The following is a 25,863-nucleotide window of genomic DNA, read 5'->3' as shown; positions in this document are numbered from 1 at the left end:
TTCTACTTGCATATTTTACGTGCTTTCGAACTGCTGGGTTGGCAGAAGCTGAGACAAGTAATGGGAATTCACTTCGTTATGTGGCATTCAGGATTCAAACCTCTGAACTGCTGACCTTTTGCTCGATAAGCTTAGCATCTTAGCCACTGAGCCACCGCATCCCTCAAAAACTGAATTATATTATACTGATGTTTATTTGGATAGGCGGGCCCATGGGCCTAAAGCCTCGCTGAGATGATCCATATAAATGTAAGCATTCAACCACACGTAACTTATATGTTGAACTCAAAGTCCATAGTAACAGAATCCTGATGGATGGGTAACTAAATTTTGCCTGAAACTAAGATTAGAGCTTTTCTTGTGAGAATTTGAAATTTACATTGTACAGATGGCTTGTTCACATGCTTCTGCATGTACACAAAAGGCACAGATATCTAAGGGTCACAGAAAGACTAATGGTAAACATGAAAATACCTCCGCCATTTTCATCACTTCAAATCGGGACTGCTTCGATTTCTTTGGAAAACATGCACATCCACTGGAGTGTTTATACATCTGTATCATTCAACCCATAGTTCATGCAGAAAAGTCCAAAGAAGAATCAAAGGTCAGGTTCTAGATTGACATCTGTAGATCAATACTTGGATACCAATCAGTGTATGCAAGTTGGAAACATCAGAAAATCCAACAAATTACTTTCTGTTTTTTAAAATACCCACAGGCATAAAGAGACAAAAGCTTAAATATTAATCAAATATCATTTCAATAAAAATACATACTTACCAGTGGAAAGTCAAAATCTATCTGATTTGCTAAGTTTAATATATAATCAATTCGAAACTGATTCTCTGCATTAGCTAGTTCAACTGGTGGTGCCAGGTTTCCCATCGCTGTTACTATTGTCTGTGGAGAAAATGATTTCAAGCTTGTTACCAGAATGCTACAGTTTAAAACAATTTAGTCAAAACAAGGAACAGCTGGGTAGACTTACCTCTATAGCTTCTTTAATATTATTTTTAATATCTTGAATTTTCATTTTTTTCTCCCTGTAATCAAGAAACAAAAAAAATTAAGTATATAAGAATGTTCTTTTGTTCAGTGTGGCCTGGGAAAGTCTCCTTCCTTTCCATCTGCTTTTTATGTTAAATCAACATTTAAAATAAAAGAGATCATCTGTTGGGTTTAGTACATCATGAAATATTCAGTTCACATAATGCCCACTTTAAAAAAAGGGAAAGGAAAATAACCACTATTTCTATTATTTAATCAATGTTTACAAGGCCAGGTGGTATTACTGAGAGCCAGTTTAGTCTAATGGTTAGGGCACCAGGCTATAAACTAGGAGACTTTGAATTCTAGTCCCACCTTAGGCTGGAAAGCCAACTGGGTGACTTTGAGCCAATCACCAGGAGATGGTGAGTTCTAGTCCCATCTTAAACATGAAAGCTGGCTGGGTGACTTCTGGCCAGTCACACACACACTCTCTCTCTCTGGTTTGTTTTTGTGGAAAAATAGGAGAAGGAAGGAGTATTGTTTGTTCAGCACTCTGAGTTATTTATAAATATAAAAGTGGTATAAAAATAAATAAATACAATTGAAAACAAAAGCTGATACCCTAAATTCCTTTTCCATCAAGTACTTTTAATGGATTTTGAACAAGATACTTAAGTGATGGCAGTCATAAAAATAAGATGCCACAAGAATACTTATGTCCCTATTTTCACCTGGTTACCATAGTAGTCCTATGGCAAGTTCAGTAAATACTCTTTTTATAGCAATGAATATATAATCTTAATTCGTATTTTGTAATATTCCCTAGGAGTGCTTTTTCCATGACAATTGCATGCTACATCTCCTACAGAGTGAGGTACGTCATGACTTTGACTAATAACTTACTTTCAAGTGCAATTTACTAACGGTTCAAGGACTTACAAAATACAATAAATGCCTTGCTTGACTGAAGTTCTCAGCATTAAAACCATTTGCTGACTTCAGCAATATGCAAAAATAAAATTCTATTCATAAGGATTGCTAGATTTTAAAACATTTTTCTCAATAACAAAAAAGAGCTATTAGAGAAGCCACAAGGCCAGAACAGTATATTTTTAAAAGCTGTCAACAAGCACAGCATTCCTCTTCTGCATTATCTTATGAGCTATTATAAAGGTATTTCAGATACTGATTAATATTAGATATTTGCCTGCTTGTGAGAAAGAAGCTTTGTCAGTACTGGAATTCCAAATCTTACCCATTTGCTAACAGGTTTTTTTTTGAGTAAGTTAATTAAAAAAAAATCTGTCCTTTGATCAGATAAATATAAGGGTTCTTTTAGAACAAGGGTTTCGAACTTGATTTCATTGAGGACTGCATCAGGGTTGTTTGACCTTAGGTGGCAGGGGTGGATGTGGCCAGGGTGGCCACCTTGACGTCACTTGGGTCAGGGGCACCTGTGGTGGTTTGAATGCTCTGCCAGTGAAAATGGGCTCCCGAGCTCAGTATTCCACTGGCATGGCCTCCTGCAATCCTCTGCCAGCGAAAACAGAGCTTGGGAGTGCTGCCCATGGCCCTTGTAAGCTCCATTTTTTGCTGGAATGGCTTCCTGCAACCCTCTGCCTGCGAAAATGGATCTCGGGAAGGCCGCACACAGCCATCCCGAGCTCAGTTTTTGCTGACAGAGGCACTGCGGGCCAGTTCTTTGCTATTTCCAGGGCCAAAACTAAACATCCCACAGGACGGGTCTGGCCACCAAGCCCTGAGTTTGACACCTCTGTTTTAGAACAACAATACAGAAAGTTCTTCTTCCCCTTTTCTTGGAAAGGAATGAAGCAACATTAGCAAAAAAAGGAAAAAAGAAGAGAAGAGAAGAGAAGAGAAGATGGGTGCTTAAACTTTCTTTTCTTCTAATACTGGAAGGGAGAATTTGAAGCTAATTCCAATTATTTCTAGACAGAATTATGTTTAAACAAAATTTTAAATGCAAATGAATGATTTTATTTTGATGAAGTCACCCATGCTATAAAATTAAGTCCTACTTATATCATGCTTCAACCCAACCAAGTTTCTAGACTAAAAATTCTTGGAAGCTATTTGTGACCAGCCAAGTTATCCCAACAGTGATCAAATTCTTATTTTGACTTTCAGAGGAGCTTTTTTGGGAAGGTCACTGAAGCCCGTTTGAGCCACCAAAGGAAGGGAAAAACCATCCTATTACTATTTACAGGTTTTAATTTTTTTTTAAGGTGAAAGATTACGGTAGTAATGTTGCCTTAAAATTCAATAACTGGGATTAATATGACAGTTTGTTTTCAGAGCTTTCCATCCAGAAAAAATTCAAAATTCTCTGATATCTTACATTAAAGATTTTGATATACAAAATTGAACTATTATAATCAAAGCCAACTATATAGCTAAAAAAGGAGAAATCAAATGTGTTAAACATGACTGCATAAACTGAATTATTTCTACTTATAAATTACTATTGTTGAGTAATCAGATTTTCTACCTTTTCAATTATTTGACTTGCCTTAATTTAACATCAATCCATTCTAATCTACTCATATTAAATCCACTCAAGTCCAAAACTGAAATTTTAAGGGTGATTGTAAATTATTATTATTATACAATTGTATCACAGCGGCCAGTTGTTTCGCCGAATTTATACTAGTCGGGCCCCACCCAGGGGCCTAGGACGTTGTAACGTATTTTCGTAATATGCGTGCAGTTCCAAGCAGTGCGGCTTTTTGCATTTGACTGATGGTGATTTTGTCAATTTTTAACTGTTTTAAATGTAATTCCAGTGCTTTTGGAATAGCACCCAGTGTGCCAATTACCACTGGAATTACCACTGCTGGTTTGTGCCATAGTCGTTGAATTTTGATTTTTAAGTCCTGGTATTTTGCTATTTTTTCATATTCTTTCTCGGCGACCCTGCTATCACCTGGTATTGCGATGTTTATGTCTGTGACTTGAGAGACCGCCTCCTGCCAATTACCTCCCTTCGACCTATCAGATCCCACAGATTAGGCCTCCTCTGGATACCATCAGCCAGCCAATGTCGACTGGCGACTCCCCGGGGGAGGGCCTTTTCTGTGGCTGCTCCGGCCCTTTGGAACGATCTCCCCGTGGAGATTTGGACCCTCACCACCCTTCAGGCTTTCCGCAAAGCCGTTAAGACCTGGCTGTTCCGGCAGGCCTGGGGCTGATAAGTTCCCAGCCCCTCTCGAATTGTTGACTGTTGTGTAGTTTTAATTTGTCTCTGTATCCTGTCTTGTTTCGTTAGTTTTTTGTATTGTCCCCTTTCCCATATGTCTGTTCGCCGCCCTGAGTCCCTCCGGGGAATAGGGCGGCATACAAGTCTAATAAATGGAATGGCATGGAATGGAAATCTTCTCATCCACTTTCCTCCCATACAGTTGCTTACCTAAAATTCAAACCCACACGCATCAACTGCATTAAAGTCTCTATAAATTATTGAGGTGGCTTCATGGATGCAATTATATTGCATTTTTTGGCTATAGCCGTGCTGTTGAACCTATGGCACGTGCATCAGAGGTGGCTCGCAGAGCCCTCTCTGTGAGCGTGGAAGCCGTTGCCCCAGCTCAGCCAGCTGGTTGTTGGTTTTCTGATATGTGCATGCACGCCGGGGCCAGCTGGTTGTCGGGTTTCCGGCGCTCTGGCACATGTGCGCCTTTCGGTTTGGGCAGTCTGTGTCTAAAAGGTTCACCATCACTGGGATGTAGTATGGTTATTTTTTGGCTATAGTATAGTACATTTATCCATTTCCCAACCTAGCCAAGAGTTCTGGAGTTCTTTGGTGGTCTTTCATCCAAATACTAACCAGCTTAGATTGATTTATTTAGACGGCATGCAATGTCAGGGAAATCTACACATGCTAGACACAATGCAATCCTGACAGCCTAAATTGCTAGTGTGTTCTGTTCAGCACTTGCATGCCTATCCTTGATGCACCGCAGGCAGCAAATCAGCTTGCACCAGTGACTAGGGACACTTGGGTTACTGATTCTTACTCCACCAATTTCGCCTCATGTGATGTTGCCTCGCTTCCAACCAAATCCAGCCTCGGCTTCCACTCTTCACACAACTAGGGTTTTCCCCCCCCCCCACCAAAGTGGTACCCATTTATCTACTCGCAATATTGCATGTTTTAAAACTGCTGGATGGCCAGGAGCGATGGGAGCTCACTGTCTCCCAGGCTCGATCCATTGGAATGCCGGCCATTTATAGTCAGCAGTTCCAGATAATTAAGCTACTGTTGGTCCCTACAAGCTTAGCTACTCAGCCCAGATATGACTAATTATGTGTTTATCATGGCCTTCCCCAGGGAACTTAAGGTGACTTACAGGTGGAGCTCCCTCCTTCAGAACCCAAATCTTTTGTGGTTAGACTCCTAAAGGTTCTTGGAATAGATGACATGCAAGTCAAATAAAAAATAATTATAAATCATTTCAATGTTATTTAATCACAATAACATGATTGCTCCTAACATGACACTTTTATGAAACAGCAACACCGCCAAAATTGCAAATAGACAAGAGGAGGGGGGGGTAAAATCCATTTCTTTTGTGGCTGTTGCAATTGTTTCAAGATTTATATTCCCTATCAAATACATCCCCAGAGGACTTAAAATATAATACCCCAAACAAAATAAACATACATTAAAATAAGCTGAAGACATCAGTTCTACCAAAGTAATAGCCAAGCGGGATAGAAAAAAAAGTTTCTCATTTATCACTAGAACATTATCTGAGGGCAACTCTGGAAAAACAGTGAAAGCCAAGGCAGTCCAATGGAAAAGGCCTCTGTCCAAGTTGCCAGATGCTTCACCTCTAATAAAAGGACCTCATGCCTTTGGCCTCTTACCATAAAGAGAGCCAGAATAACTGTTCATGAAGTACTGAAATGTTTTCTTTATGCACAGTTGCTCTTAGTAGACTAACTGTTCTGTTCCAAATTGCATTATTTTCCCGAAATACTCTCAGAGGCAGCATCGTATAAAAAGCATGACAATTCAATTCCATTTCTGAAAGTATAATATTCACTGCTGGTGCCAAGAGAAGCAAAAAAAGTTTTGTCAACAGTGACCAATTTCAATCTTCACTATAACTGTCTGAAGAAAAGTTCATCACATCCCTGTTCAGGAAACGTTTTGAACAAAATTCAGTGAACAAATAATAAACCATGAGTTACTAATGAAATAATATCTGGACATATCTGTGTATATCTAAAAAAAACTACAACAGCATTTTATTGGAATCATTACTGGCATTTTGAAGAACAATACTGTAACAGCCCTGGTAACGCAGTAATTAAACTATAGTACTGCGGGCAACTCTGCCCACATCATGGAGTTCAATCCTGATGGGGCTTAAGGTTGACTCAGCTTTCCAAGATTGGTAAAATGAGGACCCAGATTGTTGGGGACAATATGTTGACATTGTAAACTGCCCAGAGTATGCTTTAAAGCATTAAGGGGCGGTATATTAGACTAAAAGCTATTGCTATAAAATATCTTGTGAAGCACCATCCATTCTTTCTAATTTCAAATGGTCCAAGCTACATACAAGTAATCGATTTACGACCATAATTCAGACCAAAATTTCTGTTGCTAAGTGAGATAATTGTTTAATGAATCTTCTCCCATTTTACGAATTATCTTGATACAGTTTTCAAGTGAATCACTGCAGTTGTTAAGTTAATAACATGGTTATTAAGTGGAACATGGCTTCCCCATTGACTCTGCTTGTCAGAAAGTTGCAAAAGGTGATCCACGATCCCAGGAAACTGCAACCTGTCATAAATATGAGTCAGTTACCAGGCATCTGAATTTTGATCACATGACCTTGGAGAATGCTTCAGCGGTTGAATGAAAAAATGCTTAAGTCATTATTTTCAATGCCATTGTAACTTCGAACTGTCACTAAATTGCAGACTACCTGTTCTCAATATGTAAACCCACTGCTTCTCCTCCATAGCTCCTTCTGGAAACCACATCCTTATGAGTAAAGTTCATTTAAAAAAAAAAGTTTGACAGAGTACCCCAGCTGTGACAACTAATTGTTCTACCTTGATTCCTGCAGAAATTCGAGGTCACTATATAATATTTCCACTTAATTTTCCAGTTAAGATATGATGGTTACAGTATGACGTATAAAAGGTTGCCTGAAGCATTCTACTAGCAAGGTTATGCCTCTTGAGCAATGTTCAAGGTAACTGTTTGACTTAATTTCATATTTATTACTGAATGCTCACTATCAAAACAGAAAAGGAGAAAAAAAACCCCAGCAGGCTAAAACATTTAACCCCAGGCCATCCATCTTAATAGCTGGTCATTAATATTAAGAAAATTGCTAAAACTCATTGAGCAACTCACAATGCCTCAATAACTTACTGATTTTTAAATAGACATTTTTGTCAGGGTTCTTTTAAAAATTATTACACCAAACCTATTCAAGAATAAACAAAAACAGTGGGTGTTATTCAGCGTTTGCATCCATCTTGTTTCAAAATGATTTCAGGCAGCTTACAACATAAAAACATTAAAATTGTCAAATATAAAAATCCTCAGTAAAATCCAGTGGTGGGCTGCTGCGTGGTTGGGTAGGTTCGGGAAAACCTTTAGCTTTGATCGCTGGCTGGGCCCACCCACCCGCTATCCATTTATAGTTAACTTTCTGGCTCGTTCCCTCTGCCCTTACTGCCCAACTGAGTTTTGTGCTGCCCCTGCTTTACTCACCGGAGCTGCCTGAGTTGATTACCTACTTCTTTGAAGCTCCGTTTCATTCCCAAAGGGGCGCTTAGTGTGAGCGAAGCTGGTGCACACATGCGCTCACAACCAGCGAACCGCTTGTGAACGTTAAGTGCAGCCCACCTCTGCTAAAATCACAATACAAATCATGGCTAGCTCCAGTGGTGGGTTCCTACCGATTCGGCAGAACCGGTAGTGATTTGGCAGCCTGGGTCGCTGGAACTGGTAGTGACCCAGGCCTGCCACGCCCCTGAACCAGTTCCCCTGGCGGCGCCATCTTGTTTTTCAGTTCTGCGCATGCGCATCACAATTTTAATTGCACAATTTTTTAAAAAAGTTCTTAACATTTTGTGCATGCGCAGACCTATTTACGGGCAACTGCGCATGTGCCAAACCGGCAGTAATGCCGGCAGCAACCCACCCCAGTTAGCTCTTACTTAACCAGCTCCACTTTGAAGCTCCCTCATTGGGGCCGCAAGTCATCTGGTAGAGCCAGGCCTTAAGGGTCTTCCAGCAACTCAGAAGCATGTGGGTAAGATGTACTGAAAGGTAGGAGCCCTGGAAGAGGAGGTTTTTTTCCTTGTCCTCCTGCCTCTTTGAAAAGAAAAGCCCATCGCAAAGCCAAGCTGTAAACCTCATCCTCTGAGAGAATAAAATTCTAGCAAGAACAGCCTGGGATCAAGTGACTTACCCACTTCCTAACCCTCTGTTTGATTTGTGGATCAGTTAATTATCTTACATCCGGTGCCATAACTGATGGCAGGCATCTCTTTGGAATTATTTCGCATCTCGGCTGCTTTAGATGAAAAGAAGAAACATTTTTGGTACCATCAACAAATTGATGGCACTTCGCCTTAAATCTTCGAGCGCCACAAAATCATGAAAGGTCATAATTATATTAAATGACATTCTGACCAATGTAAAATCATCAAAGAACTATGAACATGTATATCCAAAGTTTCTCATTATTTTACTTTAAGTTCAGTTAGTAAAGAGGGAAGTTCCTCAGATATAAAGAAATACACAAACCACATAACCACATTCCTATTTCTTCTGGCAAAGTTCATTATATAGATCATAACAGAAAATAATACCATTCTTTGCTTTAAAAAAAGTAAATAACCTACTTAGCAATCATATGACCACTTTTTGTCTTTCTCTATTAAAAGTTTTTTGATATACTGTAACGATTAACATAAATATAAGCATTTTTGTATAGTAAGTATCTTCAGAATGACAGATTTTCCTCATATTTATAGTCTTGACTTCATTGGTTGTGATGAAAACAAAGCAAAGAAGACTGAAGCAAAGATGACAAGACACAATAAATGCGGACATGAAAAATGCCCAGTTACACTCAGATGTTGCGTTAGATCGCACAAAAGAGGGTTCTTGTTGGTCCAAAAAGTGGGCCTGTGGGAAAAATGCTAGGATGAGGATGACACAATCTTGACTCCCTAGAAATAGTTATTAAACACTAAGAAAGAGATTAAATAAGTAAAATGTTAATTTTCATTAGATAGAGATTTGAGCTGATCTGATTCTGAAATGTGTTCTGCATGCAGATTTTAATAAGAAATAGAAAGAAATGAACTTAATGGGACAACATCAAATTACATGTCCTTCAACAACCAATGACAAAATCAATCAGACTGAATTTTTGATATTGTAGTTCAAACATAACAGTAGTTTTATTCATATGTACAAGTCCTTGGCCAGGACTGGAGCAAAATTACTGCTGGTGCTGTTGTAGTAGCAGCACATACACATGAAGGTTTCATACATATTTAACATAAAATGCAGGTTCTGCCCAAGATGTCATAATTAGGAAGGCATATCCAAGGTTGGTGGTTGGGTGAATAAAAGTATTAGATAGCAAAAGCTCAAGAACCAAGATGATTCTTTCATCAATATGCAGAAAACAATTAATAATTGATTTAGATTTATGTCTGACGGACGTGGTGGCTCAATGGCTAAGACGCTGAGCTTGTCAATCAGAAAGGTCGGCGGTTCGAATCCCTAGTCCCGCATAATGGAGTCAGCTCCCGTTACTTGTCCCAGCTTTTGCCAACCTAGTAATTCGAAAGCAAGTAAAAATGCAAGTAGAAAAATAGGAACTGCCTTTGGTGGGAAGGTAATAGTGTTCCATGCACCTTCGGTGTTTAGTCATGCTGGTCACATGATCACGGAGACATCTTCGGACAACTGGCTCTTTGGCTTTGAAACGGAGATGAGCACCACCCCCTAGAGTTGAAAACGACTAACCCATATGTGTGAGGGGAATCTTTACCTTTTAGATTTATGTCTAACCTACTTAGAAAAATAAAACTGATATGGAATAAACATACTGCAGAAACAAAAATTAAAATCGGTAAGAGGGGAAAAAATTAATTCCATCACTGGGATGAGAGAAGTGTACATCCTATATCACACGCATGCGCAGTTTTCAGTAGGGTTCACTTACATGCCACTCACCTCCAGCTGTGCAACCCAATTTCTAACAGGCCCCAGACCAGTACCGGCCTGCGGCTCAGGGATTGGGGACTCCTGATGTAGGAGACAACGACAACAATGGAAATGATCTAAAGTTTTACCATCCATAACTAAAAAACCTGAAAGATTATAGGCTTGGAGTCTGAAACCCTAACCAACCAAACAAATGAAGGCAAGTAGCAGAAATGGGGAGGGGAAAATCAGTAAAACTAGTCAGCTGTAAAACTAGTCAGCAGGAAAAAAAAGTATGATTTTAATATTATCCTTTGCATTTAAAAACAGCAGTAAGTCAAGGAGAAGGAAATCTAACCACCAGATCTTTAGCTGTATAAGTAAAAAACTCTTTTATGGAAGTCTGAAAGTGAACTAATTCTCATTGAGGAAAGAAAATTGTAGGAAAAAGTAAATATTTATCATAACTAAATGGAACAGCCTCCCAGGATTGGAGAATTAAAAAAGGATTGAAAATTTATTACCTTTCAACACAGTATGCAACAACATTAAAGCAGCAAAAACACATTTATTCATTAAAATGATATTAAAGAAGGATTAAAACATCTGCGTCTTGAAAAAACACGGCTCAAAACTTTAGAGGACAAGATTAAACTGAAGTATTTTGATGAACACATCATTTTTAAGTAAGAGAAAGGGGATTAAAATATGAAGTCCTTTATACTTAAGAAGACAAATTTGAAGTAATAATGAGTATCTGAAGAGTGGTAAAAAGGTTAAAAAAATAAGTATCAGGAAAGGGGCAAGGGCATCAGGAAAATATTCTTCAGAATTGCAAAAATTACAAGAATCAAAACTACAAATAGAGCAAACTCTAGCATTATTTTTACTCACATTATTTACAGGGAAAGTTGGTATATGCCTAATTTGTGGCCTTGGTCTGGAAGCACAGCTCTTACTTTTAGATACTTTATTGCTTAATACTACTTTTGATTATAATTTTCACTTCCTTGTTTTTTGACAGGAAGGCTTCTCTTTCTACAGCCATCGCAAAACAACACTTCAGACAAAAGGCTCTTAATTTAAAATATAAACCTTTTGTTTTTTTAAAAAAATGAGTCTGGAAAGGAAAAACTTACAATATTTTAGAGACGTGACTAAAGAGACTATTCACTATCTTCACAAGTGACTGTACCATTATTTGTGCGTCTTGGGAGTCTGAAAGGATGCATCAGAGATAGGTAATTGTTTTCTGGAGCCTTGACGACAGACAGGACCAAGCAAAATGGCCTATATAATAGGACACCAGAGAATACAGCAAGTGAGAGATAGTTAATTTTATCAAAAGATGGTTAATGTATCTGCTTATGACCTCATTGCAAATTTCAAAACTTGAATATCTTGGCAGGAACTGCTTAGGAATCCTTTTTGCTTCTAAAGAATTATTACATCTCCCCCTGCCCCCCCCCCCGAATGCAATTGCTTGTTGGACACACGATAAGAATTGTGCCAGGGTATCTGCCACATACCACATACTAATTATATAAGAAGCAGTCAAGAGTTGCAAAGGCCTAAAATACTTTCTTTTTTCTTTATGACTCCAATAAGTTGCATGCACACATTAGGTTTCCAGACTGGAATCCAGATTGCTAGAAACATACAGCTCAACTCCACTCAAGTCAAAGAAATACAAATTTAACTTCTCCATAGGGAAAAAAAAAAACCACCGAATCATTGGTTTTAGTTTCTATTCAAACTGCTATTTCAGATGGCTTGAAAAAAAACATATAGTAAGGAAATGCAGACGAACACAAATTTAAAAATAAAAGTTTGTGTTTTGTTCATGGTGAAAGTACAGGTAGTGCTCGACTTACAACAGTTGGTTCAGTGACCATTCAAAGTTACAATGGCACTGGAAAAAGGTACTTATGACCATTCTTCGTACTTATGACCGTTGCAGCACTCCCATGGTGACATGCTCAAAATTCAGATGCCTGGCAACTGGCTCATATTTATGACTGTTGCTATGTCCCAGGGTCATGTGATCACTTTTTGTAACCTTGTGACAAGCAAAGTCAATTCATTTAACAAACGTGTTACTAATTTAACAACCGCAAAGATTCCCTTAACAACTGTGGCAAGAAAGATCGTAAAATGGGGCAAAACTCACTTAAACTAACGTCTCACTTAGTAACATAAATTTTGGGATCAATTTGGTCAAAGACTACCTTTATGTGGACACAGTGAAAATTATTTTCCAAAAAAGATTAAGCCACCATGGATTTCACCCTTTCCTGTCACAATAAGGTCGAAGAAAATGGGAAGGGCTCTACTATGCAAGATTTACCGCAAAAGTTCCCAAATATTCGCCTTTCATGGCACTGCTGGTATCTCAGTAATTTTTTTTTTCATGGCACCACTTACCATGTTCCCAAACGGTGAGTTGTAGTGCCCTGGGGACAATTTTGTTTATTAAATGGTGTTAAAATTTCCCATGGTGTTCTTGTGAGTTTGCTATGGCACCATCTGGGCTGCCATGGCACACAATTAGGAAACTGTGGTTCTACAGCTTTCCAATGAGAAGTTTACCATGTTTACATTGCAAATAATAACACAAAGGAAACCAGACTGATTCTTTAAAAGGCGTCTTTCAACAAAAATGGAATCGTGATAGAAAACAGGTGGAAGAGCACACATTGTTCCAGTGTCCTGATACTAGTCTAAGCCACCTGCACAGATAAGATGCTAATAATTTAGATTATATCCCTCATTAACAATTCACACTGAGGTACATACATGGCTTTCCTCATTTTATTCTGCCTACCCTCCCCCCCCCCTTTGGGATAAATTAGGCTGATAGAATTATTTGTCCATAGCCTCGCCTCCCCCTCCCCTTACTCCACAGTCAGGTGGAGTGCTGAACCCAACACAGTCCAGTTTCAGTCCAACAATATAAACATGATTTGTTGTTCTTATTTTGCAAAAAAATTGGTTTCACAAAGAGAAACCATGGAGATTATCTTGATCCACTAGTTTAGTTTTGAGTTCAGTTTTTTTTTCTCAACCCAGAGCATTTCTTTCTCGTTTTTGAGAGGTGTATCTGAGATGACAGGACCTGGACCACGGGTGTCAAACTGGTGGCCCGTGGGCCAGATGTGTCACATGCAGGCCATGCCCACCCCAGCCCCGCAAATGGGGAAAACGTCATGAAACATCATGTGACGGCAATGTGATGCCATGAGAGTTTGACATCTGCGATCTAGAGCCACTGCTCCAGTCTACAAGCTCTTATCTCTATGTACATTTGTCAACTGGAAATCCTATTTCCATATCATCCCAAAATGAGTCTTATTCCGTGAAAATCATGACACATCAGCTTTACTATTTTTGCTGGATGAATCAACATCGCTTAATTTTTTTTTTAAAGTGCACATTAAATTCTACCAGGCAACCATGAGACACAGCTAAAATCCCTCTATTTAACATCAGTATATTCTGGAAGATCATAAACCTAGACAATAAAGCCAAAAAAATCCAGCCCTTTCCAACCAGTCCTTAGTGGCTGTCGTTTGAATGGCAACATAAGAGGAGATAATGTAGAGTATTTATAGCCAGTTCCAAAAGCGATGTTCTTTTTTTTAAAATTACTGCAGGTAATATTGTTAATTATGCAGAACATCTGTGGGTACCGCATGTTATAGAATAACATAGGCAACAGAGTGGCATTTCTCCTGAGGACCTTACATTTTATAGTTAGGTGGCTGGAGACAGTATGCTTTTTTTTTTACTTAGTGATGAAAAGGTCACTCAAAAGTCTTATGTATCAAACATTCCAACTGAAAAAGGGAGTTGGGGCTTACCTGATACACCTCTTCTCATAGTGGGGGAGGAGTATTCAGGATGGGTTGACCTTATCCTCTCGTTGATTGGATTGAGTCAGATGAGCTCTTGGGATACGCCCCTGGTCCACCAGGCACCACCCAGTTATCGGCGAAGAACTCTATCCGACTCATTGTGCCATCCACTCCAGACCTTTGTTATGGTTTCAAACTTTTTATTGAGTTATAACTTTAACATATTAGTGCAACATCCATCATAACACGTTACATTACCATGTCAGGGAGGGTCTGGATACTCCTCCCCCATGATGAGAAGAGGCGTATCAGGTAAGTACCAACGGCTTTTCTCCATAGTGAGGGGAGGAGTATCCAGGATGGGACGTACCAAAGGTAATACATCCCTAGGGAGGGTAACATATTGAGAGAACATTGCCAAACTAAGCCTGGTGAGGTGTGTCCCCTGCTCTATGAATCTCCTGTAATACCCTGCGACCAAACAAAGCCTCTGCCGAGGCAAAGGTATCCAACTTGTAGTTCCTCACGAAGGGAGAGGGGGAAGACCACATGGCTGCCCTACATATCTCGGTCAATGATGCCTGCGTTGCCCAGGCCGCAGTGGTGGCCACGCTTCGTGTGGAGTGTGCTGTGATGGGGCTCGGTGACTGTATGCCCTGAGACCGGTAGGCTGTAGCAATGCAGGTCCTCAACCACCTGCCTATGGTGGTGGAGATCACCTTCTTGCCCAGAGACCCCGGTTGGAATGAGACAAACAGGGCCTCGGACTTTCTATTCAGCTGGGTTCTTCTGAGGTAAATCCTCAGAACCCTCCTTACGTCTAAGGTGTGCCACTTCCTCTCTAGTGGGCGAGAAGGGTCTGGGCAAAAATTGGGCAAAATCAACTCCTGCAACCTGTGAATACACCATAAGTATGAAGGAGGGGTCCAACCACAACATCACTCTGTCCTGGTGAAAAATGCAGACAGGGGCTGCAGTTCTGATATCCATCTGGTGGACGTGATGGCCACCAGAAATACCACCTTAAGGGTTAAAAACTTTAGTGACACTGTTCGCAATGGCTCAAATGGGCCCCCCGTCAGAGCATCCAACACTCTGTGCAAGTCCCAGGAGGGGTACCTATGTACCGTGGGCGGCTTGAGGTTGGATGCTCCCTTCAGGAAGTGCCTGACCAAGGGTTGGTGAGTGAGAGTCTGGGCTCTGCCGCACAAAAGCACAGATGAGATGGCCGAGACTTGTCTCCTAATTGTGTTGGGAGCTAACCCTCTGTCCAGGCCTGCCTGGAGAAATTCCAGCACTAAGGGAATGGTGGCTCTCACTGGGTCCTGTCCCTGGGAGTTACACCATGTGGAAAAGGCCTGCCAGGTCCCGCCATAAATGCGCTCCGTGGAGGGTCTTCAAGCAGCCTGGATGGTTTCTATTACCCTGGGGGAGAATCTTTCCTCCCTCAGGATGCTCCGCTCAACCGCCAAGCGGTCAACTGGAGCCATTGGGGTTCCGGGTGCTCCAGTGACCCCTGGCTGAGGGAGATCCTTTCCTGGGGAATCCTCCAAGCTCTGCCCACCAAAAGCGATTGGAGATCTGCAAACCATGGCCTCCTGGGCCAGTAGGGGGCAATCAGCACCACCTCTGCCCCCTCCTGAAGATTTTTTTTAATGACCCTGGGAATCAGGGGCAAGGGTGGATATGCATAGAGAAGTCCCTGGGGCCACGGGCAACTGAGAGTGTCCGCCCACTCTTCCCCCTGTGTTTGGATGGCTGCCACCAGTTTGTTGATGTCTTGGTGCAGTCTGACCTTGGTGATGGTGATACGTTGCTGCAGTTCCTGTAGCCAGAGTAAGGAGGACGGGTTGAAGGAGGAGGCGATGGTGGCTGCCTTCACCGCCCAGGCAGCTGCTTGATGTCCCCTTTGGAGGATGACATCCACTTTCCTGTCCTCCAACTTCAGAGCCTCCTCTGGTTCCCCTGGCAGAGTAGTGGGGGTATGCAGTGCCAATACTGGAGCATCAATGGAGGGCTGAGATAGCACCCCGGCCATGTCCTGGTTCACATTGAAGAAGGTCTTGTCTGTGGATGTGGGCGAAGGTCCCGCTGTGGGGGCTGCCCATTGGCACTTGACCAACTCAAGAAAGGCCTTGGGGGTGGACACTTGTCGGTCTCAATGGCCTGCTCATCAAAGATGGTTTCTGCAAAGAACCCCTGGTGTCGAGGTGGTGCTTCTGCTGCTCGGTTTCCGAGCTTGGCAGGTGCCTTGGCCTTGAACAGGAGTGACTTATACAATGAGGGCTGGAAGAACCCGGTGAAGTCCGGCTTAGGAGGAGGTATGCCTTTGTCTTTGGATAGTTTATCCTCCCTAACTTCCTCCTCCTCGCAATCCAGGTCGCTGTCCTCTTGTGATGAGGCTGAGGAACTACAGCTGTCTTCCCCCTGGGTTTCCAGGCCCTCTGGTATCCTAGGAGAGGATGCTCCCTGAGGCTGCATTTGTGGCTGCTGAAATGCCACTGTCATGCACTGCTGGAAGGCCCGCATCATTAGGTCCTGAAAATTGGGGAACCCTGTGGGGGGTTGATGGCTGGAACCCATGCCCACCTATGTGGGGGGAAAACCCAGAGGTGGTAGCTCTGTTGGCAGGGCTGAACCCAGGGAAGCCATATGTGGGGGGGATTGCCATCCCTGAGGAAGACCCCAAAGACCTGATGTGTCAATAGGGATCCTTGCTTGCAATGTGGGTGTCTCCCGTGGCCCCGCCTGTTCCAGGGACTCCAGGGGCCTTCCTCTTCTGTCCCAGGCCTGGGATGGACTTAAGGCCACTTGCCTTTTTGTAGAGCTGCTCCAGCTTCCTGTGCCTTCACCTTTCATACTTAAGAGGGTTTGGAAGGCTTGTGACCACCCTCTGCCTCCAGCTCCGCCCTGGGGGAAAGGTTCTTTTTCTTGTCTCTAGCCTTTGTCCCCCCCACCCTTTCTGGGCAGCCTCTGGGGTGGTCATTAACCTTGGTTGATGCTCTGCTCCTCTGGTGGGGCTGCTGGCTGTTGCTACAGGTACTTGGGTCCTGCTGGTCTCCTCGTTGCCACTGGGCACCATCTTGGAACAAGTGGCTCCTCCCGGCTTCAAGATGACGCCCGCACCAGGAGACAAAGGCGCCTCTTTTAAATCTCCTCTTCTGGCAGCTTGTGCTCCTCGGACCTGCCGCTTACCTCTGCTGCCGGGTTTTCCTCCTTCTGCCTCTTTCTGGCACTGCTAGAGCTCTGCCCATGGACCCCCTCCAATGAGGTGGGCCACGTGGACAATGGCGCGGGCGCTCCGCAGCGTTTTGGAAGCTGCAGTTCACTGTTCGACCTTGTGGGGAGCAGCGGAGCGCTCCGGCGCCCGGTAGAATTTCCACGGCGAGGCTCACCTTCTGGGAGGGGATCCAGCACCGCCCTCGCTTGCCGGTGGCCCGATTCACGCCCCGCGGTGCTTGAGGAAGCTGCAGCTTGCCACTCGACCCTGTGAGGACCGCTGGAGCCTCCGTGGCAGGGCTTGCCTTTGGAAGGCTTGTGCCCTTTGTTTTCTGCTTGCCTGGCAGATTTTCTTTTTCTGAGTGATACTTGTCTTACTCAAATGCTTGGGCAGTGTGCCGCCCCCAAGGGGACTTTTGGCAGGTCTTTTTGCAGCTCGGGGAGCTGTCCAGCTTGCCTGTGGCTGCTGCTATATAAAGATGGATTAATCCTCTTCTTTCTTTAAAATTCTTCCAAATTATTGGATATAGGATGGCAAACCGTCCAGTTGAGGGACTGAGTTGATAACTGGGCGGTGCCTGGTGGACCAGGGACCGCCCAAGAGCTTATCTGACTCAGTCCAATCAACGAGAGGATAAGGTCAACCCATCCTGGATACTCCTCCCCTCGCTATGGAGAATAGGGGTTTTCAAATGGGACTTGTGACACACAAGTGTGTCCTTGAAACGTCATTATATTCTCAGTTACACTTAAACCCAAATAGTACAAATAGTCAGGAGGTGCTTTTATTACATCCTTCGAGACACAACATCTCTGAGTTAGCGCAAGACAACAAAATATCTAACACAAAACCAGAGCCACATTTCTTGAAATTATACTATTCAAAGGATCGGAGACTAGGCAAATCAGCATTTATTTAAGCAAAAGGAATCAGTGAATGTTTAAAGAGCACTTCCTCCTAACTCCCATTCACGCTACAGATTCCAGATCTTTCTTTCCCCATCCAAGGCTTGGATTCCGCAGGTAATCAGATCTCCTGCCTGTCTGCTCAGATACCTGGGATACAGGGGTTGTATCACCTGCCCTAGTCTGTCCTAGGTTAGCAAACTGCAACTTTGTTCCTTGTGTCCTTACGATTTATGATATTGTTTCCTGATTGCTTATTTGTACCCCATGACTTTCATTAGTTGTTATACCTTATAATTCTTGACGAATGTATCTTGTCTTTTTATGTACACTGAGAGCCTAAGCACCAAAGACAAATTCCTTGTGTGTCCAATCATACTTGGCCAATAAAAAATTCTATTTTATTTAACATGGTTTAGAATAATTAAAGAAAACAGAAAGAGTGAAATGACTCGAAGACCTGGACTATTTTTTTTTCATTTCTTGGAAATTAAAGGAGTATTTAATACAGGAAACAACAAACAAACAGACATTAGAGAAAAGAAACAGGAACTAACTCTGTATCATTATTATGGGAAAAGCTGTGCGCATTTATAATAAACATCTGCTGTAAAAAGAAAACAAGTGCAAGCAAGATACTAGGCACACTTTGTGGGCTATGCATATGAAGCTTTTTACTTTTATTTTTGCACCAATCTAAAATTACAGAGATAATTAGGCATCCATCTCATTTTTTTTCTCTCTCTCACAAGCTCTTGTGGAGACTTACTGTGGTTGAGTATTCTTCCTGTCGTTGGTCAATGAGAACCATTAGATCAATTATTCCACTCATCTTAAAGTTGTCAAGGTTGGGAAACTAATTCAGACCCTAACAATAATGTTGCCCCCTCCCCCCCAAACCTACAACAGAGAGTGCAAGATCTGTGTTGCTGTGTATTATAGGTGGAACTGTACCATTTATGGGATTAATAATTCTTCACCTGGTCACAGGAGAATCCAGGTTGAAATCTTCCACATATATATCTGCACAAAAAACATTGGCTATATTTAACAATCTAGCATGAGAATGTGGTCAGCAAAATAACTAAATCCAGTTGGACAAAAAAACCCATTCAGAAATGTTTAGCTGGCTTTAAAATGGAATGCAAAACCAGAATTAGCCACTGAAAACCTATCAGGAATCTGTGTCTTATTGCATCTGATGAAACGAGCTGCAAATATAAAAGCATATCCTTTTTGATAAAATTTATTAGTCTGAAAAGCCATTACCTGACTCCTGGTTTATGTCCTATGAGTACCTTAGCATAGGAGTTAAGGGGTGTTTTAATTATACAGCACAGTAAGATCCTATACCAACTATCATCACACAACACAGTCACTCCTTGATCAGACTCTGAGATTTAGTCTTTATAGCAATAGCAGTTAGACTTATATACCACTTCATAGGGCTTTCAGCCCTCTCTAAGCGGTTTACAGAGTCAGCATATTGCCCCCAACAACAATCCGGGTCCTCATTTTACCCACCTCGGAAGGATGGAAGGCTGAGTCAACCCTGAGCAGGTGAGATTTGAACAGCCGAACTGCAGAACTGCAGTCAGCTGAAGTAGCCTGCAGTGCTGCATTTAACCACTGCGCCACCTCGGCTCCTTTATTATAGGCAGTCCTTGACTTACACCGAAGTCGTAGTTATAACTTCCCTGAAAAAGTGACATGACCGTTTTTCATATTTACAATTGTTGCAGCATCCCCAGCATCACGTGATCAAAATTTGGATGCCTGGCAACTTGTTCATACTTTTGACCATTGCAGTGTCCCAAAATCATGTGTTCCCCATTTGTTACCTTTTAACAATCAAAGTCAATGGAAAAACCAGATTCACTTAACAACTGGGTTTCTGACTTAATGGCTGCAGTGATTCACTTAACAACTGTTGCAATAAAGATCGCAAAATGGGGCAAAACTCACTTAATTACTGTCCCACTCAGCAACATAAATTTTGGGCTCAATTGTGGTCGTAAGTTGAGGACCACTTGTGTTATGACATTCTTCTACTAATACAAGGTTTAAAACAAAACCAAAATGTAGTACTTCCAAATCAATTAGGTAAAATTAGCTCGGAATTTAACAGCACCATAATAAACAACTCTCTTTTAACACTAAAATAATCAACGAAGCAAAAATGTATTTAAAGCAGCACCCTTGGACTGTGTATATATATATATATATACATCCATAGTAATTTAAAACATGTGTTCACTTAGAACGGATGAAAGACTGAATGAGATACCTCACAGAGGAGTAATGCAGATTTGTTTTCAAACATTCAGGATTTACTTTAAGAAGGTACCACGTTTCCCCGAAAATATGACAGTGTCTTATTTTCTTTTGATCCCCGAAATAAGCACTTGGCCTTATTTTCGGGGAGGTCTTATTATTTTTGAAGTACAGAGGTGGCGAGTGTGGTCACCTCATGGCTGCTGCTGTGATGCAATATTTTCGGGGAGGTCTTATTTTCAGGGGAGGTCTTATTTTAGCACATGCGCTCAAAAGCCTGATTGGGCTTATTATCCAAGGAGGTCTTATTTTTGGGAAAACGGGGTAATTTTTAAAAGGTTGGTTTAGACCAAAAGAAAAAATACAATCTTATTCTGTGAGTCAGACTTTTCAACTCTGGTTCAAATTTATTTATTTATTTATTAAATTTCTACAACACCCATCCCATTTAAACTCTAAATGGTTTACAAACAACATAAAACAAGACAAAACATGATAAAACACAGTTAAAAACAGAATTTAAAAACAAGGTTAAAAGTTATAATTAAAAATAATAGAATAATGGAATGGAACTTAATGTCTTCTAGTACAACCCCCTGCTCAAGCAGAAAACCTTATACAGGTAGTCCTCAACTTATGACCACAAATTGAGCCCAAAATTTCTGTTGCTAAGTGAGAAATTAGTTAAGTGAGTTTTGCCCCATCTTACAACTTTTCTTGCCACATTTGTTAAGTGAATCATTGAAGTTGTTAATTAGTATCATGGCTGTTAAGTGAATCCGATTTCCACATTGACTTTGCTTGTCAGAAGGTCGCAAAAGGGGATCATATGATTCTGGGATACTGCAATTGTCATAAATGTGAGTCACTTGTTAAGCATCTGAATGTAAATCAAGTGACCATGGGGATGCTGCAATGGTCATAAGTGTGAAAAATGGTCATAAGTCACTTTTTTCAGCTGTAACGTAACTTTGAATGGTCACTAAGTGAACTGTTGCAAGTCGAGGACTAACTGTACCATTTCAGGCAAAGAGTTCTCTTCTTAAAAGTGACTATCAATGTTAAAAAAAAATTCAGAAAGCTAAAAGTAGAGCAACATTGGGGGGGGGAGAGTTAGGGAATTGCAAATTATAAGCAGATAGCTTGTTAATTAGTTAGATGCCTTATGTGAATTTCTCAGCATTTCAGCTTTAACACCAGTTTCATAAAACAATGTCATTTTGAAAAGCTCAAAGTCCAAGCACAGTTCCTCCAAGTAATCTCAGAGACCAATTGTAGTAAAATCTTATTCATGTCCATCACCACTTCCTAAAACATCCTGGATCAGGCATTCCTTTTTCCAGCCGAAATTCCAAAAATTCTACAATTCCAATTCTACTGGAAGAAAACAGCCTCCAATGGCTGTTTCTGTTTACTTTTATTTCCACAGTGGTGCTGGTCCTTGCAATTATACAGGTAGTCCTCAACTTACAACCACCACTGGGACCAGAACGTATCTTACTAAGTGTTAACCATCTAATTTTACCACCTTTTTGTCATGGTCGATAAGCAAATCACCGCGGTTCACCGACAAAAGGGCGAACAACAAAACCACGCCCAACTAAACCACGGTGACAAAACCACGTGTTCTAAAGCGCTCCGACGAATGACCGCTAAATCGCGCTGACAACAGCGCGGCGACAGAAGCGCGCTGTAAAACTAAACCTAACCCTAACCCTAAACGTAACGCTAAATGTAACGCTAAACCTAACCCTAAACCTAACCCTAAATCTAACCCTTACCTTAACTTAAATCGCCCTTCTGCCAACGCGCTATTGTAAATCGCCCTTCTGTCGATGCGCTGTTGTCGGCGCGTTGATGACGTCACAGTTTTAGTGATGCGGTTTAGTCGGGCGCAGTTTTGTCGTTCGCCCTTTTGTCAGGTCACAAATCACTGCATTTAAGTGAATCATGTGGTTGTTAAGCAAATCAAACTTATCTCATTGACTTTGTTTGTTGGGAATAGGCTGGGAAGATCACAGAGTTCAATTACATGACCCCGGGATGCTGCAAACATCACAAACACATGTTGATTGCCAAGCACCCAAATTTTAATCACTTGACCACAAGGATGATGCAATGGTGGTTGTAAGTGCAAGGACCAACTGCATTCTTTTCCGACATTGCTATAACTTCAAATGGTCACTAAATGAATGGTCATAAACTAGGACTATCTATAATAGCTATTTCAATAAATCTTAAGAGATATGATGATTTTTAATGAGACTGGCAAACCTTAGTAAACTCTAAATCTCAGACCCAAAGTTCTAGTCCTGGCTTAGGCACAAAGCCAGCTGGGTGACCTTGACCAGTCACTTTCTCACAGCCCTAAGAAGGAAGCAATGGCAAGCCTCTTCTAAAAAATCTTAGCAGGAAATCTGCAGAGATTCTGAGAATCAGACACAACTGAACGAAAGAAAAAAATAATAAAAATAAAAACTCTCTTATGTTCTGCCTTCAGATTTATTCTCATGTTCTGAGTTGAATTATATCGTTTAAAAATCATCACATAAAGAACCAACTGGCTTGATTGCCTGCAACCCATTTACCTTTCAAAGATGAACGGTCACGATAATTTTTTCTTCATCTGCAAGTTCTGTATCGATTAAACGTGGAATTTTCAAAATGAAACTATTTATTGCATAATTTTTCAAATCCTACTACCTGTCCCTATTGCCTATGTAATTCGAGTATCTATGAATTTTTCCTTCCATACTGACAAGGACAGTTAGGTCTGATAAATTCTGCATTCAGTGATACTGAATGTCTGAAGATGGCAAAATAAAATGTAAAATGTGTTAATAAATTTATTTCTATATTGCTTCAGCAAATATACTCCCTGGATGCCAGCATCTTGCTTGTAAGTTTCTTGAAGGAGAATCATCATCTAACAAGTTTACAAACAAATAATGATTGGGTCATAGGAGAACTGGGAAAGCAAAGAAACTGACTTGTTAAGTCTATACTTACATGTATTTACAACTTTTTGGGGTGGGGTGTGTATATGGAGGGGAGGAATCTACTGGCCAGCCCACCAATCGTGCAAGATGCTAAACTTAGCAAATATCTCTCCATTCACCCTGCCAACACAAGTTGTAGTTGGGTGTGAAATGCCAAGTTTTCTTTTAAAAAAGCAGCTTCACGCAATTAAAATGTAACCCTCAAATCTATGCATTTTGCTCAATTCAAGCCCATACAAACTACAGGACAAGTAAACTATAAAAGGGAGGAATTATTCAACTTTCCCAAGTTCAAACTGATATTTTAGAATACATAAATGTAATCTACAGTCCTAGGAGGAGTGGAAAAGGTAACAAAACTCAGATACACCTGCATCCTTAAAACAGTCTTCACTTTTTTCTGGTGTAATAGTCCAAATGCTGGTTTCCTCAAATAAGATTAGAAGCATTTGTCCCTTTTTTATAAAGATTCTTTTCCATCTTCTTGGTGGACTAGACTGCAAAGAGAATTTCCATAAAAAGCCAAACCAGTGACATATTGGTAGGCTAAGAGAGATCATTTCTTCTATCCTGATGTAATATATAACACGTGTAAGAAAATACAAAATAGATAGGGACCTCTTGGATGGATGGGGGTATACACTGCCCTGAGCTCCTGCAGGAAAAGAGGGATACAAATCTAATTAGATTGTAAATCTTGTTAAATAAATAATGACCATAATTTCTACAGATAGAGGATGCCCCTGGAATTATTATAGACATGGGTTTTTAGGTGCTACTTATACAAGTGTAGTACAAACCATGTTGGAACAGCAATTTGATGGAAGACTTAAAAATGAAAGTGCCTACTAAGTCAGTTATGAAGTGCTATTAATTTAGGCCTTCAACATATCTGGCCCAGGAACAGATGCCTTTACTGTTTATTTTACTGTTTTTACCCTTACTGAAGTCTCTGGTTTTCTACTGCTGCCTGATTTGAACCAAAACAATTCAGATGGAATTCTATCTTCCCCAATAAATTTGGGGCTTTAATAAACCGAGTAAGATCCTTGGTTACATCTTGCAAAGCTAAAGCTTAAAATGAAACCTTGCTGTCTTATGTTACCTTAATGACCAAATATTGTTCATATACGTTAAGAATAGCATAAATAATGTTATGAATTGAGAAGAATACACGAGCACAGAGAAGCCAATTCCCCGAGATTTAACCCTATCCAAGAAAAAAAACATTTCCTAAATTGCTAGAACAATTCTTTGACCTACTTCCTGATTGAAGATTTAAAGCCAGGCAGCTAAAGTAGCAACCTTCTTCCTTTTAAATGTTTTGGAGTACAACACCCATAAGCTCCATCAAACATGAGCCGAGACCAGAGGTTCAGAATGGAACACAAATCATTTAGAGCAGCGGTTCTCAATCTGTGGGTCACGACCCCTTTGGGGGTCGAATGACCCTTTCACAGGGGTTGTCTAAGATCATCGGAAAATACATATTTTTGAAAAAATATGGAAAACAAACTAATTTTATGGTTGGGAGTCACCACAACATGAGGGACTGTAGTAAAGGGTCGCGGCATTAGGAAGGTTGAGACCCACTGATTTAGAGTCTCCTAGGCTGATTTAACCACAGAACAAGACTAGGCCAAAGCTTCTTACTGGAGCCAATTTGAGGTCTTCAACTTTGAAAGAAGGGACACGGTGGCTCGCACCGTGTAACGGAGTGAGCGCCCGTTATTTGTCCCAGCTTCTGCCAACCTAGCAGTTTGAAAGCACATAAAAATGCAAGTAGAAAAATAGGGGCCGCTTTGGTGGGAAAGTAACAGTGTCAGTCATGTCAATGGCTGAACTATCAAGTATTTCTACCCCAAGTGCCATTAGATCTGTTTGGTATCACAGGAAACCTCATGAAATATTACTGTTATTATTAACATCCATCCGTCTATAATTCTATTTTGCTGATTTAGTTCTGCTTTTTTATTTTTTAATGCTCTTTCATTCATTATTATATAATGGTTTCAGGTAATGGTTTTACGTTACTAGTTTATTGGACTGTTGCAGTGGTGGGTTATGACCGGTACACCCCGGTACCGTTCCGGTATGGTGCTCTGGAGGGCCCGCCCGCCCACACTCCTTACCGGTATATGAAGTTTTCGGGGCTTCCTGTATAGGGGCACAGCACCTGAGTGACACTCTGCCGAGCAGCTGGAGCGTCACAAAGGCGTCACAGAGCTTCGCAGGCAGTAAGTATGCATGCGTTTGAGCATGTATGTGGTGGGCACCTGGCCCCATTGCACCGTACCGGTTGCACCAGGATCCGGAACCCACCACTGGACTGTTGCATGCTGCCCAGTCACTCTCCATGGGCTTCTATACATAATATGGCGGGGGGGGGGGGAGGAGGACG

The 25,863-nt window shown here is 41.2% G+C and overlaps 1 protein-coding gene across 4 annotated transcripts in view; it reads right to left on the bottom strand.

Moving 5' to 3' along the window:
* The window catches only part of GNAS (GNAS complex locus), a 212,268-nt gene that overhangs the window by 88,422 nt on the left and 97,983 nt on the right, over window positions 1-25,863 (bottom strand). For 2 of the 4 annotated variants that reach the window (XM_087720511.1, XM_087720512.1), the window contains exons 3-5: window positions 992-1,046; window positions 784-903; window positions 475-555 (exon numbers count right to left, since the gene is read on the bottom strand). In XM_087720511.1, coding sequence (XP_087576637.1) covers window positions 475-555; window positions 784-903; window positions 992-1,046 — 256 coding nt within the window. The remainder of the gene's footprint in view (window positions 1-474; window positions 556-783; window positions 904-991; window positions 1,047-25,863) is intronic. The other 2 variants (XM_087720513.1, XM_087720514.1) reach the window with 1 other exon arrangement.

The sequence above is a fragment of the Thamnophis sirtalis genome, unplaced genomic scaffold (genome assembly GCF_051295495.1).
Source record: "Thamnophis sirtalis isolate CommonGarterSnake01/CBP01778 unplaced genomic scaffold, rThaSir2_p1.2 scaffold_7, whole genome shotgun sequence".
Lineage (NCBI taxonomy): Eukaryota > Metazoa > Chordata > Lepidosauria > Squamata > Natricidae > Thamnophis > Thamnophis sirtalis.
This window is presented reverse-complemented; position numbering and strand designations above follow the sequence as displayed.